General features: G+C 47.1%; 1 protein-coding gene across 1 annotated transcript in view; it reads right to left on the bottom strand.

Annotated features, from left to right (window-relative positions):
* Window positions 1–18,383, bottom strand: part of TM6SF1 (transmembrane 6 superfamily member 1) — a 112,073-nt gene that overhangs the window by 21,890 nt on the left and 71,800 nt on the right. The window contains exons 7-8 of the mRNA XM_030190424.1: window positions 14,428–14,532; window positions 11,329–11,421 (exon numbers count right to left, since the gene is read on the bottom strand). Coding sequence (XP_030046284.1) covers window positions 11,329–11,421; window positions 14,428–14,532 — 198 coding nt within the window. The remainder of the gene's footprint in view (window positions 1–11,328; window positions 11,422–14,427; window positions 14,533–18,383) is intronic.

The raw sequence follows: 18,383 nt of genomic DNA, 5'->3' as shown, positions 1-18,383 counted from the left end.
GCCACAGTACAGCTTACCAATGTCCAAATAGCGACCCATACTCAAAGGAAATTGCATGCAAATTAGATGCATGGAAATTCTGCTAGCAACTTGATAGGGAAAATGCCTAGAACATGCACAGAACAGTCTCTCTGTAACCCTCTATGTTATGGGAAAGAAAGCCAGCAGATCAATGGTGTGTCCATTTGTGTATGCTAGAGACTACAGGATTCCCGTTTGAGCTGGGGTTTTTTCCTGACTTTTATGCACCATATTTGCCCCTTTATGAAGGTTTCAAATTAGCCCCTGACGCAGCCCTAGGTGGGCGAAACACGGCCTGTGTTGGGCGATTTGTTCATACACGGTATCTTCAATAAAATCTTTTTGTTGTGATATTGATCTGCTGGCTTTCTTTCCCATATTGGATTTTGCAGATCGTTTGCCTTGTTTTTTGGGACCCTCTATGTTATGCACATGCCCAGGAAAAATGGGGATCATTTTTTCTTTTGTTAACATTTATTTGTATGTACAAGCACACTATAGCTATCCAAAGCCCCTGTCCCATGAAATAGATCTCATGTACCTACGCATTTCTCCCAGACATTGCACAGAGCAACTGTGCTCTTCCATCCAGTACTCCTCCCTGCACGACTGTCCAGCTCTGGACATAGGAAACCTCAGGTGACCCCAAAACCGTGACAACGTTGCCTGCCCAGAGAAGGGGAGAGAGTTTGGACCATCAAGCTCTGGGCTTGTACTAGCCACACCCTCCCTTCTCTGTGCTGGGCACTGGGGAACGCATTTGCTGCACCCCCTCCCCTCTGTAATGGGCACAGCAGTGGCGGTGACCGGGGGCTGCTGACAGGCTGGAAGAAGGGAGCCGTGTGTTCCAGGTCAGTCCGAGCATGCAGTGCCAGCCCGGAAAACCCCGATGAGCTGCTGCCGGGAGATCGTAGGAGTTTCCCACTGGCTTTGTTCCCAGGGTAGAGACAGATTCCACTTGCCCAGAAATAGCACAACAGGAGATTAAAAGCATGAAGAAGGGAATCCAGCTTCAGGAGCTACCCAAGATAAGAGGGGAGCAGCCAGGAATGGCCTCTGATCCCTCACCCACTAACTGAGACAGCCCTCCAGGACTACTCTGATCTTTCAACGGAGCTGTGGATGCAGTGTGACACTTCTGCTACAAAACCCTCATGCACTGACAGCTCCAGACCTGCTGAAAAATTTTGCATGCTCCAGGCAGGCGCTCCTTTCTGTGCATCGCTGGCAAAACATCTGTGCATCATGCAGAATGCTCATTTAAATACTAATGGGCTTGTTGTAATACACTTGCATCGAATGGTCGGTGGCCTCTACTGCAAATAGTTAAAGTCACGCTTAACCCCTTTGTACATTACATGCTACATAACTAGAACCAGTCTAAAGCAAATGTTGCAAGCACTGTAAGCTTTGTGCATCTGCCCCTTAGTCACTACATATGGTGCATCTATATGGATTCTGTCTCCAAAGATATTATTTAGCACCTTTCAACAAAGATGAAGTGTTTTCAATTCAACTGTGTATCTACGCTCATAATAAATTCTATAAATGATGACTAATTCGATCCAAATTTGATAGAAAGAGGGAGCATTGGCCTGAAAGCTAACCTACTGGAAATAACCTTGATCTGATAAGGAGTCAATCTGGAATTTTTGGCCTGGCTTTCCAAGTGATGCTCAAGTTGCTTCCAATAATATTAGAATTCAGTTAGAATGAGTCCAAGCCCAAAAGAGCTTGCGCACTAAGTAGCCAAGTTAATGGAAGACAAAAAAGGCAATTTATAAGCTGGCACCTAGAATACTACTGCTTATGCACAAAACTGGCATCACTAATTGGCAGCAGTGGCATAGCCACAGAGGGCCTGCCCCCCTCCCCCAAATTTGGGTTCAGGAAGATTGATCTATGGTACATCGAAGTTTGTCAGCTCCAGACCATTACGAGAAAACCTGCACTGGCTACCTATCAAGGAATGTATAACATTCAAAATTTGCGCCCTGGTGCACAAAATCCTTAACAGTGAAGCTCCAGCTTATATGGATAATCTTATCCTCTTGCCACCAAGGAACTTGAGCAAATTTTTCCGATCCTACTTACATCTCCACTACCCCTCGTGCAATGGCCTCAAGTATAAAACCAGCCACGCATCTACCTTTCCCTACTTCAGTGCATGTTTGTGGAATGGTTTACCAAACTCAGTAAAAGCTTCCTCTGAACAACAGGCTTTCAAAATCTCCCTGAAGACCGCTTTATTCAGGAAAGCTTACACTGCAGCTCCGCACTGCCTTAATGTTTTCTGACCCATTACTGTTATGTGACCATACTGCATTCCTTACCTCCTTCTCACTTCTCTCCCTCTGTCTCTCCCTACTGACTACCTCGCCCTTAATGTGTCTGTTTGTCTATTACTTGATTGATGTGTCTTTTTATACTGCTGTTAACCTTTTGAACTAATGTAAGCCATATTGAGCCGGCGGGAAAGTGCGGGATATAAATGCCAAATAAATAAATAAATTAAATAAATAAATAAAGTCTGCTGGATTGGCTCCCCAAGCCCAGCCAGCAGAAGCTTTCCTGCGTTGATATTAACCACCATGCTGCCTGCCCTGCATCCTCTTCCCTTGCGCAAATGCTCGGTTTTAATGGAATTGAGCATGCACAAACATCCCACATGCTCAATTTCACTAAAACCGTGCACGCACGTCGAAGCGGGAAAGCAGGGCAGACAGTGCGGCATCAAGTATCGCCACAGGAAGGTTTCCGCTGGTGGGACTTGGGGACCCCCACCAGCCCAGTGGGGTTGCGGTGGGGGCAGAGAGTGGTGAGGAGGAGGGGGGGCAAAATGTGCCTTCTCCCACTTTGGCCTCAGCCCCCCCCCCCCCCCCCCACATCAAGGTCTGGCTACACCTCTGATTGGAAGTTATTGGTGTTGCAAGACGTACGAGGAGAGACTTACTGACCTGAACATGTATACCCTGGAGAAAAGGAGAAGCAGGGGTGAAATGATACAGACGCTCAAACATTTGAAAGGTATTAATCCACAAACAAACCTTTTCTGGAGACGGGAAGGTGGTAGAACTAGAGGACATGAACTGAGGTTGAAGGGGGGGCAGACTCAGGAATAATGTCAGGAAGTAATTTTCCACAGAGATGGTGGTAGATACTAGGAATGCCCTCCCACGGGAGGTGGTGGAGGTGAAAATGGTAACGGAATTCAAAATGCATGGGATAAACACAAAGGAATCCTGTTTAGAAAGAATAGATCCACAGAAGCTTAGCGGAGATTGGGTGGCAACACTGGTAATTGGGAAGCAAAGCCAGTGCTGGGCAGACATTTACAGTCTGTGCCCTCAAAATGGCAAGGGCAAATCAAGGACAGGTATACATATAAAGTATCATATACAATGAGTTTTATCTTGTTGGGCAGACTGGATAGACCGTACAAGTCTTTATCTGCTATCATCTACTATGTTACTACTGGGCTCATTTTCGAAAGAGAAGGATGTCCAACTTTCAACATAAAATGGAAGATGGGTGCCCTTCTCCCAGAGACGTCCAAATCAGTATAATCGCAAGGACGTCCAAAGTTCAAGGGGGCATGGCGGAGGCGTAGCAAAGGCGGGACTTGGGCGTGCCTAACACTTCGACGTCCTTGACCCATAATCGAAAAAAACAAGGATATCCCTGACGAACACTTGGACGTTTTCACCCGGACATGTTTTTTTAACGAATAAGGCACGAAAAGGTGCCCGAACTGACCAGATGACCACCGGAGGGAATCGGGGATGACCTCCCCTTACTCCCCCAGTAGTCACTAACCCCCTCCCACTCCCCAAAAAATAGTTTAAAAATATTTTATGCCAGCCTCAAATGTCATACTCAGGTCCATCGCAGCAGTATGCAGGTCCCTGGAGCAGTTTTAGTGGGTGCAGTGCACTTCAGGCAGGCAGACCCAGGCCCATCCCCCCCCCCCACCTGTTACACTTGTGGTGGTAAATGTGAGCCCTCCAAAACCCACCCGAAACCCACTGTACCCACATGTAGGTGCCCCCCTTCACCTGTACTGGTGTACAGTTGCGGGTAGGTGGGTTTGGGGGGTTTTTTTTGGGGGGGGGGAGGCTCAGCACACAAGGTAAGGGAGCTATGTGCCTGGGAGCTTTTTCTGAAGTCCATTGCAGTGGCCCCTAGGGTGCCCGGTTGGTGTCCTGGCATGTCAGGGGGGCCAGTGCACTACGAATGCTGGCTCCTCCCACAACCAAATGGCTTGCATTTGGTTGTTTCTGAGATGGGTGTCCTTAGTTTCCATTATTGCCGAAAATCAGAAACGACCAAGTCTAAGGACGACCGTCTCTAGGGACAACCTAAATGGCAAGATTAAGGCGTCTCCAACCGTATTATCGAAACAAAAGATGGACACCCATCTTGTTTTGATAATACAGGTTTCCCGCCCCTTCGCCGGGACGTCCTGCGAGGACGTCTTCAGTTAAACTTGGGCGCCACTTTCAATTATGCCCCTCTTAACATTTCTCAGTCTCCAGAAGACGATTATGGTACTTTGTGCAGTTCCTTGGCTTCTTAGCCCTGCTTGTCCTCTCAGTGTTCTACACATTGTGTAAAAAAATAATTTTGCTGTTTGATTCTCCATATAACTATTTCTAGTGTCTCTCTGTGAAATAATTACTATCTTTAGAATTGTGAGACTGAAAAATGTTGTGAACCGCTATGTAGATAAGGATGAAGAAAAAGCAAATTTGCTAAATAGATACTTTTGTTCTGTTTTCACAGAAGAAAATCCTGGAGAAGGACCACGATTGACTGGCAAAAGTACACATGAGAATGGAGTGGATATAGCACCATTCACGGAAGAGAGCATGTATGAACAACTTGAAAATCAAAAGGTGGACAAAGCCGTGGGACCGGACGGGATCCACCCCAGGATATTGAGGGAGCTCAGAGAGGTTCTGGCGGGTCCTCTTAAAGATTTCCTTGGAGACAGGAGAGGTTCCGTGGGATTGGAGAACAGCGGACGTGGTCCCTCTTCACAAAAGTGGTGACAGGGAAGAAGCTGGAAACTACAGACCGGTAAGCCTCACTGTGGTTATTGCAAAAGTAATGGAAGTGATGCTGAAGGAAAGGATAGTGAATTTCCTGGAAACCAATAAGTTGCAAGAACCGAGACAACAAGGTTTTACCAAAGGTAAATCATGCCAAATGAATCTCATTGAATTCTTTGACTGGGTGACCGGAGAATTGAATCAGGGACGTGCTATAGACGTAATCTACTTAGATTTCAGCAAAGCTTCTGACACGGTTCCCCACAGGAGGCTCTTGAATAACTTGACAGGCTGAAGATAGGACCCGACCGTGGTGAACTGGATTAGGAACTGGCTGACGGACAAACGCCAGAGGGTAGTGGTTAATGGAATTCACTCGGATGAGGGAAAGGTGAGTAGTGGAGTGCCTCAGGGATCGGTGTTGGGGCCGATTCTGTTCAATATATTTGTGAGTGACATTGCCGAAGGATTAGAAGGTAAAGTTTGCCTTTTTACGGATGATACTAAGATTTGTAACAGAGTGACACCCCGGAGGGAGTGGAAAACATGAAAAAGGATCTGCAGAAGCTAGAAGAATGGTCTAAGGTTTGGCAATTAAAATTCACTGCAAAGAAATGCAAAGTGATGCACTTAGGGAGTAGAAATCCACGGGAGACGTATGTGTTAGGCGGTGAGAGTGGTTGCAGAAGGCACCCAGTGGGAGAGAGAACACATAGCATCAGTGTGCTTCTTGATCTGATCAACCAGAAATTCAACATTCTCTCCGAAAAGATTTTCCCCCGGCAAGGGCATCCGCCATTCTCTGCTGGACCAAATGGTCCAGATCAGAGACATGCAGCCATGAGAGTCTGCACATCGCTATACCCTGGGCAGAGATTCTGGATGCCACATCAAAAGTGTCATAAGTGCCCCTGGCCAAGAACTTGCGACACACCTTCTGTTGCTTAACCCCTGGTGAAAAGGCTCGGCCTGCTCCAGAGGCAGCGCATCGACCGAGTCAGACAGCTGCCTCATCGAGTTCCGCAAGTAGACGCACATGAAGAGCTGGTACGATTAAATATGGGCGATGAGTATAGCGGCCTGATACATTTTTCTCCCAAAAGAGTCCAAGGTTCTAGCTTCTCTGCCTAGGGGAGCCGAAGCATAGTCCCTAGTACGCTTGGCTCTCTTGAGAGCAGCATCCACCACCATGGAGTTGTGGGGTAACTGAGACCGCACCAACCCAGGTTCTCTATAGGTCCGAAACTGCGTGTCTATCTTCTTGGGGACCACAGGGACAGACAGAGGAGATGCCCAGTTCCGCATGAGGACTGCCTTGAGTAACTTGAGTAGAGGGGCCGTCACTGCCTCCTTAGGTGGAGAGGTGTAGTCCAGGACCTCGAGCATCTTAGCCCTGGACTCATCCTCCACTTTTACTGGGAAGGGTAGGGCTTCAGCCATTTCCCGCACACAAGAGATGAATGAGAGGTGGATACAGCCTTCTCTCAGGTGGAGGGGAAGGTTCAGAAGGGATCCCAAAGGACTCATCGGAGGAAAAGTACCTGGGATCCTCCTCTGACTCCCACGAGCATTCCTCTTTGGTATCAGACAGCTGTTCCCTCAAGGATGTCCAAGACTGAGCCCTCCTCGACATCAAGGAACCATGGCCTCGAGAAAAGTGTTGAGGAGTCAGTTCCTGCCTTGACTCCAGCAAAGCTTCCTCCACCAACGTTGAAGGAGAACCGGCCTGGGTGGCAGTTGACACCAGAACCGCAAGCGGCGCCGATGTAGGAGGATGCACCATGGACTGGGGGCCAGGCGGGGCCACAGCAGAAGGCATGATAGGCACAGGCACACCCGATGCTGATGCACATCACTGCAGAAAACCCTCCAAGAGCTCTAGAAGCAAGGCCCGGAGTTGCTCGTCGAAAGTCACCATCGGTAAAGGCTGAGGGGTCGGTTTGGGCTCAGGTTGCCTAACCGTCTGGAGTGCGGGAGGAGGATCTTGGCTGCTGGGAGACAAGACGCGTCGACATCTCTTTAACGGAGGGGGTGCGCGCTCCTACTGGTGTCGACACTTCTCAGGTGCCAGATCTCGCGACGTCCCGAAGCTCCCAGCACTGTGTGTCGAAGGAGATCGATGCCAGTAGTAGCCAGTGCTTCTTGGTCTTTGCCCAATACACTTCACCGAGACTTCTCAGTGCTGATGTGGAATCCTCACGTCGCTTCGGGGTCAGGTCCGACAAAGGCTGGTCGCAGGGGGCCTGCACTGCAGGAAGCCTCGAGGCAGGTGGAGACCCACTCGGTGCCTCACTGCTCCCAGTGTTTCTGGGTCTCGCAGCAGCTGCCATCCCTACCTCGACTCCCAATGTCGATGCCTCCGTGGACGACGCCAACCTCGATGCTGATGCCAACGTTGAAGGACCAGACCTAGCTCCAAAACGTTTTTCTCTTTGAGCCGCTCAGGAAATTTGTGTCCTTTTCTTCACACAAAGACAAAGGACACAATTTGCCGGGCTATGGTTGGGCCCAAGGCACTGGATACACCAAGAATGTGTATCAGTACTTGAGATGGTCCAGTTGCACCGAGTACAATGTTTGAAGCCATTAGGAGTCTTCGATGACATGGAAGGGAAGATGGTTTTGGCGAAATCAAACAGCTCGATTGTGCCTAAGAAAAAGAAAAAAGGCACAAAAATGGGGAAACCCCAGCCAAGCAAGCCTAAGCACGGCCCACAGCAAAAAAGCAAGAAAACTTAGATGTGGGCAAAAAAGAAAACTAGGAAAATAAGTATTTTGTTTTTTTTTAAAAGAAATAGTAACATAGTAACATAGTATATGACGGCAGAAAAAGACCTGCACGGTCCATCCAGTCTGCCCAACAAGACAACTCATGTGTGCTACTTTTGTGTATACCCTACTTTGATTTGTACTTGTGCTCTTCAGGGCATAGACCGTATAAGTCTGCCCAGCACTAGCCCCGCCTCCCAACCACCAGCTCCGCCTCCCAACCACCGGCTCTGGCACAGACCGTATAAGTCTGCCCAGCACTATCCCCGCCTCCCACCACCAGCTCTGGCACAGACCGTATAAGTCTGCCCAGCGCTATCCCTGCCTCCCAACCTCCAGTCCCGCCTCCCACCACTGGCTCTGGCACAGACCGTATAAGTCTGCCCCGCACTATACCCGCCTCCCAACCTCCAGCCCCGCCTCCCACTATATGAAACTAGTGAGAAAAGCCCGTTTCGGATAAAAATGAAACGGGCGCTAGCCAGGTAATCCTAATCCTCCCTCCCCCATCCTCCCTCCCTCCTGAGTTCCAGCCCCCCCTCCCCCTCCCTTCCGATTTCCACACACCCCCCTCCCTCCCTCAGTCACTTGGTTGCGAGTTTGTGATTAAAGTTCGCAGTGCTCTACCCGCTGCTGTCACAGAATCTGTGGAACTCGTGCGTTGTGCCTTCCCCGCCCCGCCCTCTACATCATCACGTTTTGACACGAGGGCGGAGGTACAGTGACTGCAGTCCCTCCCTGCCCTCTACGTCATCGCGTTTTGACGCGAGGGCGGAGCTACACTGCAGGCCAAACCGGATATCTCTGGCGCCTCAAGTTTCCGGCTTGAGGCTTCATTGGAACGTTGGAGGTGCCTTTTATATATATAGATAACTAAAGGAAAAAATAGTCGTATGGCACTGAACAAGGCTCTTTCCCGAGCACAACAAGGAGCTCCGGAATGAACAGCTGCTCCTCATGCAGAGAAAAAAACAACTGAGGAGCGTGGTCATACAACGGGTGGAAAGGCACTCCACGCATATGCAGTGGGGCGCGACAGAAGGCTCTGGCAACTTTTTTGCTATATATCATGCCAGTTTCCGGGCCGATGCAGATCGTCGACCCAGTTGTGAGTACAATTAAGCCTGCTTGTCCTCGGAGAACACATTTATATACCCTGTGTCCATGGGTGTTATGTGGTACAAACACATTTTATTCCATCTGCATTTCTCTCAGTTTCAAACACATTTTCCATGTTTACAGTGAGGTTATCCAGTCTCTTCAGTTTCCCCTGACAATTAGTGTGTGCAGCATTCAGTTTTTATTCTCACTTCTTCACTTCTGCAATTTATGGGGTGGTTTTCTATTTCTTGCTAAGGAACGTTACTACTAACATGCATCAAGGAAATCATGCATTTTATTTACGATGCAAAGCTTTTAAATGTATGTAAAGCAGCTGATTAGTATGCAAAATGAATAATGCAGCTTGCGTTTAACCTTGTAAGATGTTAATTCATGGAAAAATAATCTTTGAAATGGAGCTACTCCTCCCCCCCCCCTTCCTTCCCTCCAGGAGCATAGTATAGCTAAGATGTAGCCTGATATGCCCAGAGACCATCTTATAAAGGGGTTGGTCAGAGAAACACAATTCCCGACCACACCAAGTACCCTCTCAGTACCTACAACCCCCCCATCCCCTCCAGATTCCCTACCACCAATAACTGCCAGGGATCAGGAGTGATCTCCAGATGTTACTTCCCCAGCAGCTCCTGGAATCAAAATGGCCACTAGGGGGCTCAGACAGCCATTTTGATTCCGGGAGCTGCTGGAGCAGAAGCACCTAAGAATTCCCCCCCCCCCCCCCCACCCCCCACCCCCACCCCAGCTACCATGGAAACCCCCAATAATGTGTCAAAGGTGGTGGGGTTGGTTGTTCATCTACTGGCACATTAAAAGATAGTGGGAACGACTTGAGGCCCCACTATATTTGCATTGCTATGGCCAGGAGCATGGAATATTTCCAGCTGAAGCAGTGCAAAATTAAATTTATCATGAGAGTCACAAACCTGAGGTACCATAGGTTAGAGACTTACATGATAAAATTTTGCTGCTGTAAAATACTGCATTTTACTACAGCTTATCACTTACCCCTCTGAATGCTCCATGTCACTGCAATAGCTGGGAAAAAAAAAATCATACCCTTCATTCACTAAATGACCATAGACTTGTCCTTCTGGGCCCTAAATGCACCACTCTCGAATCTACCAGACATCAAGCATTCTTTTTTGCAGCCCCAACTTTGTGGAACTCTTTGCCTCTCTGTATTCGCTCTGAACTATCCCTGAAGAAATTCAAGACTTTGGTTTAAACATGGGCTTTTCCAACAAGTCTTTCCTTCTCCATCAGACTAGCTGTAGTGTCAGTCTTTGTAGTTTGAGTATTGCTACTCCTTTCGGCTACCCTTTTTTTTTTCTCTCCCTCCACCTACTGTCGTTGTAATGTTGGTCCCTATTTGTAATGTGTGCATGGTCTCTCTTGCCGTTTCCTATCCATCATTGTAGCTCATTTTCTTACTTTGATTACTGTTGTGTTTTATGAGTATTGCACACCGCTTTGAACTGCTCGTTAGCGAAAGGTACAGCAAGTATAAATAAATAAAATAAATACATGAATAATGCAGTGTTTAAACTGCACCAGATTAACCCCCCCCCCCCCCCCGTTTACTAAGCAGGGGCGTAGCCAGACCTCGCTGGGAGGGGGGCCAGAGCCCGAAGTGGGGGGGGCACTGTTTAGTCACCACCCCCCGCCGTCGCCCCCCCATCCGCAGCCACCGCCACATTGGACCCCCCTCCCGCCACCAACCCTCCCCTGTTGCTGCCCACCCCGCCGCATCAGATACCTTGTCTGCTGCAGCCGAAGAGAGTCTTCTTTAGTTCAGCGCCGGAGTAGCGCCTTCGTGCAAGGAAGTTTCTGCTGTGATCAGCTGTTTCTGACGCCTTATGTGCAGGACGTAAGGCGTCAGAAACAGCTGATCACAGCAGGAACTTCCTTGAATGAAGGCGCTACTCCGGCACTGAACTAAAGAAGACTCTCTTCGGCTGCAGCAGACGAGGTATCTGATGCAGCGGCGGGGCGGACGGCGGCGGGGGAGGGTTGGTGGCGGGAGGGGGGTTGAAGAGGATCGTCGCCAGGGGGGCTAGGGCCAAATCAACGGGGGCCCAGGCCCCCTCAGGCCCCAAGTAGCTACGCCACTGTTACTAAGCAGCGCTGTCGACACAGCATATTCACTTTGAATGGGCTGTGTCGGCATTGCCACGCGGCTTAGTAAACAGAGGGGGGTAAATTAGCACATACTTGAATCCCTGGAAAACAAGCGGGATCTACAGAATTGCCCTAGAACGCAAACTGGGCAGACCAGATGGGCCTGATATTTGCCAACTGACTCTTTGTATTTATTATGTCAACAACAGCTATGTTTACAGGTAACAATTAAGACAATCATGTTTACCTGAATTTTTGGATAGGCAGCTGGATCTTTTAGATATGGCTCTTGTCGCTGAACATACAATCGACAGAATTCAGCAGGACAATCTAAAGCAATCTGAAGATAACCATGAAACAGAAACAGCTGTAGCAATATCCTCCTCAAATAAGCCACTCCAAAATTATAGCAAACCTCACTGTCACCACTGACCTGGGCACACAGCAGATTTGCTGTATGCAGTCATGCAACTAATACTTTGAAAGCTGGTGCCAATACTAGCGGGCATCTAATTCAGCAGGGCAGTCACTGTACACAATAACACTTTCCTATGTACCAGTGACAGAAGATGGCACCAAAAATGTTTTAGCATCGAGTGAATAAGAACATTAACAATATGCATACATCTTCACTAAAGGTCTGTCAGTGTAATTACCACTATCACCACTGTAGCAGCCCTAAGCAATCAAAAAATTGTCTTTTTTTTTCCACATTATATGTCATATTACAGACAAGTCCCTACATTCCAACCCTCATTATCAGTCACCGTCTCCCATTGGTCAAACATCCTCCCCCCAACCCAGTGCCACCAAAATAACTACAACCTCCTGACACTCTCACTAGTCAGTCAAACCCACAATACACTTGGCTTTCTTTGTATCAGTAGCTTCCTTGACAGAAGTCCTAGATATGGACTGGAATGCTGGTACAGTATATGTACGTAGCTGTTACTGCATTTTCTTTTCATTTTATTGATGGCTTGCTGCTACTACTACTATTACTAGTTCAACAGCACTACTGGACGTACACAGCACTGCATACAACGCTCAGGCTCTTTTCTTAATTAAGTTTTTTCTAGCTGAGAATCAGTATTTCTCTCTAATCATCTGCTAAATTTTAACAACTCTTCTTCCGGTTTTATATTTTTCTTGTGGGCTGGTTCCCCATTTGCATCACATACGAAGATATTTTTGTAAGCAGCCTTTGCAGATTTATTGGGTAAAGCAAAGTTACTCATCTGTAGCAGGTGTTCTCCGAGGACAGCAGGACAAATATTCTCATATGTGGGTGATGTCTGCAACAGAGTCCCAGTGTGGACACTGCCCAGTGTTCTGTAGTTTCTAGAAGCCTTTGGTTGACCCCCATAGCACATGCATGAGTGCCTTCCTGCCTGCCCAAATTGCACAGGACCCGCAGTTAGATAAAAAAACAAAGAATGCAACTCCTAGGGGAGGTGGGAGGGTATGTGAGAATACTTGTCCTGCGGTCTTTGGAGAGCACCTGCTACAGATGAATAACTTTGCTTTTTACGAGGACAAGCAATGCATAGGATTCTCACATGTGGGAATCCCTAGCTCACCGAAAACAGCAAACAACAGTCAATAGCGACTTACAATGGCAGGACCAACCAGAACCAATAACTCGAACAACAAAAACAGTCCTGTTGTGAAGATGCAGCCTGAAAAAGAAAAGAATAGGCCTCGGAGGCTAGAGTTGGATTCTAGACTCCAAACAAATTCTGCGGAATTGTCTGAGCAAACCGGCTATCACCTCGGGTATTCTGCTCAGAACAGTAGTGAGATGGGAACGTGTGGACTGAAGACCTTACAACTCTGCAAATCTCAATGGAGGCTGACTTCAAGTGGACTACTGACACAGCCATGGTTTTGACATTATGAGTCATGACATGGACCTCAATCAGCCCAGCCTGGGTGTAAGTGAAGGAGATGCAATCTGCTAGCCAACTGGACAAAGTGTGTTTACTGTTGGATGCCCCCATCCTATTTGGGTCAAAAAAAAAACCAACCAACAACTACAACAACAACAAAAAAAGAACAGATGAACTGTCTATGGGCTTTAGTCCATTCCAGATAGAAGACTAATGCTTTCTTGAAGTTCAAGGTGTGTAGTGCTCTTTCTCCAGGATGGGCATGAGGTTTTGAGAAGAATGTTGGAAGGACAAATGATTGGTTAAGATGGAACTCTGACACCACCTTAGGCAGGAACTTACTCTTCGTGTGGAGAGCTACTCTGTTATAATGAAACTTTGTGTAAGGCAGATCAGCTACTAGGACCTGCAGGTCACCAACTATGAGCTGAATTGACCGCCCCCAAAAACAAGATCTTCCAGGCATGGGAATAGTTTTGGGGGTGAGGGGGTGCTGTCCCCACAAATGAGCTGCTCTTACCCATAGGCCTCAATGCCTATCTGGCATCCCACCTCCCTTGCCACAGAATCGGGTACCTCTCTCCCCCTTTCCCGCAGCACTGCACTCCTCCAATCTTCCAGCGGGTCCCTGGCAGCATCACTGACGTAGCATGCTATCTTTGGCTGGCACCAGAAACTTTCCCTCTGCAGTGTCCCGCCTGTGCGGGATCAGGAAGTTGTAGCAGAGGGAAAGCTTCCGGGAATACCACATAAAGGTACGATCGACTTTTAAGTTCTGAATATCAGCACTTAACCGGCCAAGTGCTGACTCCACCCCTGGAACCCCCCCCCCCCCCCCCCCCCCCCAAATAGCTGGTTTTGACTTTGGCACTAACTGGTTATTTTCAGTGATTAGCACCAAAAGGGGGATTTGAATATCAACCCCTTTTGTGTTTCCTTTGTCCCCATTTAGCTCTATGGAGTTGGGCTCATAAGTAGTTTTTAATATGTTTAAATGAGCCTGCATAATGATTGAAAGGTGGGTAAATATTTGGATTCTTCTCTTTAGTTTAAGCTATAATCATAACAAAAGCTATGCTCGGGGCATCACTGAGTGACTACATATCTGACAAAGTTTAATAAGGTTCAAATATTGCAATGAAGATTTTTCTCCTTATCTTCTTCTCCTTCACCCCTCCACAAACTCAGATTTCCTTCTTAACAGAGGATGCAATTATTTTTATTCACCAAGGTTGAAAAATTTCTATCAGAAATGTCTCTATATCCCAAATTACTATGAAAAAAATTTGAATAATTTCACATTCCTATGTGTTACTGCATACATTAACTGAAATAACAGAATTTCACATATCTAAAATGTTTTACACACAGCGCTTAAGTTAAAATTTCAGGCTAAGAAGCTCTGTTAACATTTTTCTAAACCAAAGTCAGTCAAAACTGATATAATTTAAACTCACCATGCCTCTAAATATACAAAATGCAGATGCGAGTATGAGGTAGATAGCCAACACTAGATCTAATGGTCTTCCCAATAGTCCTTTCTTCTGGATTTCTTGCACCACCTAAATTTATCATAAAAAGGTGATTAACAAACGTAGGGGTCTATTATATTTCTACGGGCGTCTTATTATTCAGTACACGCTAATCGTTAGCATCTTCTAAATCTGTCAATGTGCTTTAGTAAAAGGACCCCATAAAGAGTCATTTACTCATCAGGGCCGCCAAGAGGGGGGGGACAAAATTCCCCGGGCCCGGGCCTCCGGGGGGGGGGGGGGGGGGGGGCCTGGAGCCACCGCCACAGTCCGGCCCGCCTGCCGTCGCAGACCACTCCTTCCTTCCGTGTCCCGCCCTCATCTGACGTAACCCACGAGGGCGGGACACGGAAGGAAGGAGTGGTCTGCCACTGCTTGCTGCGCCTTCAAAGATGAGGCGCTTAAGGTCTGTGCAGAGGGCCCAGGGGTGCAGAGAGGGCCCATTGGCGGGTGGAGGGGGGCCCGGCAACCTCGGGTGGGGGGGCCCCGGGGGCGGCCTTGTCCCGGGCCTGGCCCAGTCTCTCGGCGGCCCTGTTACTCATACATACCATGTGCTGTTACTAAATGGACCCCAAAGTGAACCTTTCTTGCATTTTGTTCTAGGTTTTATTATTTCTGAGGCCCTTTCACAAAGGTGTGTAAGGGCCTATGCGGGTTCAGTGCACACCAAATCAGCATTACCGCCTGGCAACTGCATGCTCGGGCAGTAATTCTGAATTTGGTGTGCGCTGAAACAAGCGGTAGAAAATATTTTCTATTTTCTACCAGGTGGCTCTTACCTGGCGGTAAACAGCAGTCGATGCGTGCTGCACGCCTACCGCCCAGGTAATGCGTGAGACCTTACAGCTAAAGTCAATGGATGGCGGTAAGGTCTCAGGCTGAAAATGGATGTGCGCTGGTTTTTATTTTTCCAGGACACGGCAAAAACTGGCCCGGCACATGCCCAAAAGATAGCTCGCACTGCCGCAGGCCACTTTTTGCTGCAGCTTAAACAAAAGAGCCCCTCTATTTCTCTGTAATATAAAGGCAATATTTTTATTCTAGGAGACAGTATTTTAAAAAATCTAATTGAATAATTCTGATACGCCTTCTTTTTTCGCCCACCACTGTTTGCCTGTTTCTTTAGGATTCCAGATTCTCTGGAACCAAAACTGGTATCTGATATAATTCACAAATAACCAAGAGTACTCCCCCCACCCCCTTTAATATACTCCTTACAATTAGTACACAGCAATCACAGTGACAGTGCTTGGTCAAGTGACAAAAACCATGAAGCCCTCCAAAAACTGGTATATGGCACCTCAAATTCAGCCATTAGATGTTACCAAGAGGTGCATCATTTGTAAATATCATCCCTCCACTTTTAAAATTCTCCTGGAGTGGAGGAGTAGCCTAATGGTTAGAAACGAGAACTGAGAATCAGGGAAGCCTGGTTCAAATCCCACTGCAGCATCTTGTGATCTTGAACAAGTCAACTCTCCATTGTCTCAAGTACAAACCTAGATTGTAAGTCCTCTGGGGACAGGAAAATACCTCCTGTACCTGAATGTAACCCACTTTGAGTTACAACTAAAAAAGGCATTACCTAACTCAAAAACCCCTTCCTTTCAAGAATCCACTCTGGAAGGCCCTTTTACTAAGCTGCGTGGAGGGGCATTTTCGAAAGAAACGTCCAAGTTGCGATTTGGACGTCTTTGCAAAACATCCAAATCCAGGGGCGGGGAAAACCATATTTTCAAAAAAAGATGATCAATAGAAATAAAATAAAACATGGAAAAGAAAATAAGATGATACCTTTTTTATTGGACATAACTTAATACATTTCTTGATTAGCTTTCGAAGGTTACCCTTCTTCGTCAGATTGGAAATAAGCAAGTGTTGGTAGATGACAGTATATATAAGTGAGACATCAAAGCATTTCAGTGACAGCTTTGAAGTCTCACTTATATGTACTGTCATCTACCAACACTTGCTTATTTCCGATCTGACGAAGAAGGGCAACCTTCGAAAGCTAATCAAGAAATGTATTAAGTTATGTCCAATAAAAAAGGTATCACCTTATTTTCTTTTCCATGTTTTATTTTGTTTTATTTCTATTGATTACCTTTAAAAGTGGACCAACACGACTACCACACCGCTCTACTCAAAAAAAGATGGATGTCCATCTTTCGTTTCGAAAATACCGTCAGAGATGTCCAAATCTAAGGATTTGGACGTTTCTGACTTTCGGCAATTTTCGAAACCAAAGACGTCCATGTCAAAAATGTCCAAATGCAAGCCATTTGGATGTGGGAGGAGCCAGCATTTGTAGTACACTGGTTCCCCCTGACATGCCAGGACACCAACTGGGCACCCTAGGGGGCACTGCAGTGGACTTCATAAAATGCTCCCAGGAACATAGCTCCCTTACCTTGTGTGCTGAGCCCCCCAACTCCCCCCCCCAAAAAAAAAAACCCCCACTACCCCCAACTGTACACCACTACCATAGCTCTTATGGGTGAAGGGGGACACCTATATATGGGTACAGTGGGTTTGCGGTGGGTTTTGGAGTGCTCGCTGTTTCCTCCACAAATGTAACGTGGGGGGGAGGTATGTGCCTGGGTCCGCCTGTCTGAAGTGCACTGCAGTACCCACTAAAACTGCTCCTGAGACCTTCATGCGCTGTCATGGACCAGAGTGACATCTGAGGCTGGCATGAAATATTTTTAAAGATGTTTTTTTGAGGGTGGGAGGGGGTTAGTGACCACTGGGGGAGTAACGGGAGGTCAACCCCGATTCTCTCCGGTGGTCTTCTGGTCATTTCGGGCACCTTTTTGTGCCTTATTCGTAAAAAAAACACGTCCGGGTGAAAACGTCCAAGTTTTACTTTAGGACGTCCTTGCTTTTTTCAATTATGGCTCAAAGACATCCAAGTGTTAGGAACGCCCCAGTCCTGCCTTCACCACGCCTCCGACACTCCCCCTTGAAATTTGGACGTCCTTGCGACGGACTGCAGTTGGAGACGTCCAAAATCGGGTTTCGATTATACTGATATGGACGTCACTGTGAGAAGGACGTCCATCTTCCGATTTATGTCAAAAGATGGACGTCCTTCCCTTTCAAAAATGAGCTTCAGAGGCACCTAAGCGTGCCCAATTTGCGCCAATTCGGAACTACTGCCCGGCTACTGCGCGGCCCGGGTGGTAATTTCATTTTTTTATGCGCGCTGGAAATTTTCCAGCGCGTGGCACTAATCAGGCAGTAATTGGCAGTCCTCACCAACGATTATCACCCGGTTAACGCATGAAACCTTACTGCCAAGTTAAATGGGTAGTGGTAATGTCTCAGGCCCAAAATGGACGCGCGCCAACTTTTATTTTGCCGCACATCCATTTTCAGCCCTCCAAAAAAGGCCTTTTTTGCAGGTGCACTGAAAAATGGACCTGCGCACGTCCAATACACACGTCTACACTAGCACAGGCCATTTTTCAGTGCACCTTAGTAAAAGGACCCCTTTGACTGTCTGTTAAAGTAATGTCTGCTGTAGCAGTGCCCCAAATCTCTTGAATTACTACTGGTGGTAATAACCACATCATAAAAACTTTGTGCCTTTTCTTAAGATTAATACCAAACTACCTGATGGTCTCTAAACTTCTACTGCTTCTTAAGCTGGCATCCTGATAAACCTATGCTAGTATGTTGTAATTAATCTGTCCTCTGAAATTTTCCTCAAATAAAAATTGTGTTGACATTGTAAGTAGTATACTATGCTGTACTTTGTATTGTTATTTGAATATTTTTACTGCTATAATTGCCTATTGCCCATGTTTGACTTATTCTTACTGTAGATCACCTTGAGTGAATTCCTTCAAAAAGGCGGTAAATAAATCCTAAATCCTAAT

This window comes from Microcaecilia unicolor, chromosome 1 (genome assembly GCF_901765095.1).
Source record: "Microcaecilia unicolor chromosome 1, aMicUni1.1, whole genome shotgun sequence".
Lineage (NCBI taxonomy): Eukaryota > Metazoa > Chordata > Amphibia > Gymnophiona > Siphonopidae > Microcaecilia > Microcaecilia unicolor.
The sequence above is the reverse complement of the archived record's forward strand: the minus strand, read 5'-3'. Positions and strand labels throughout refer to the sequence as shown.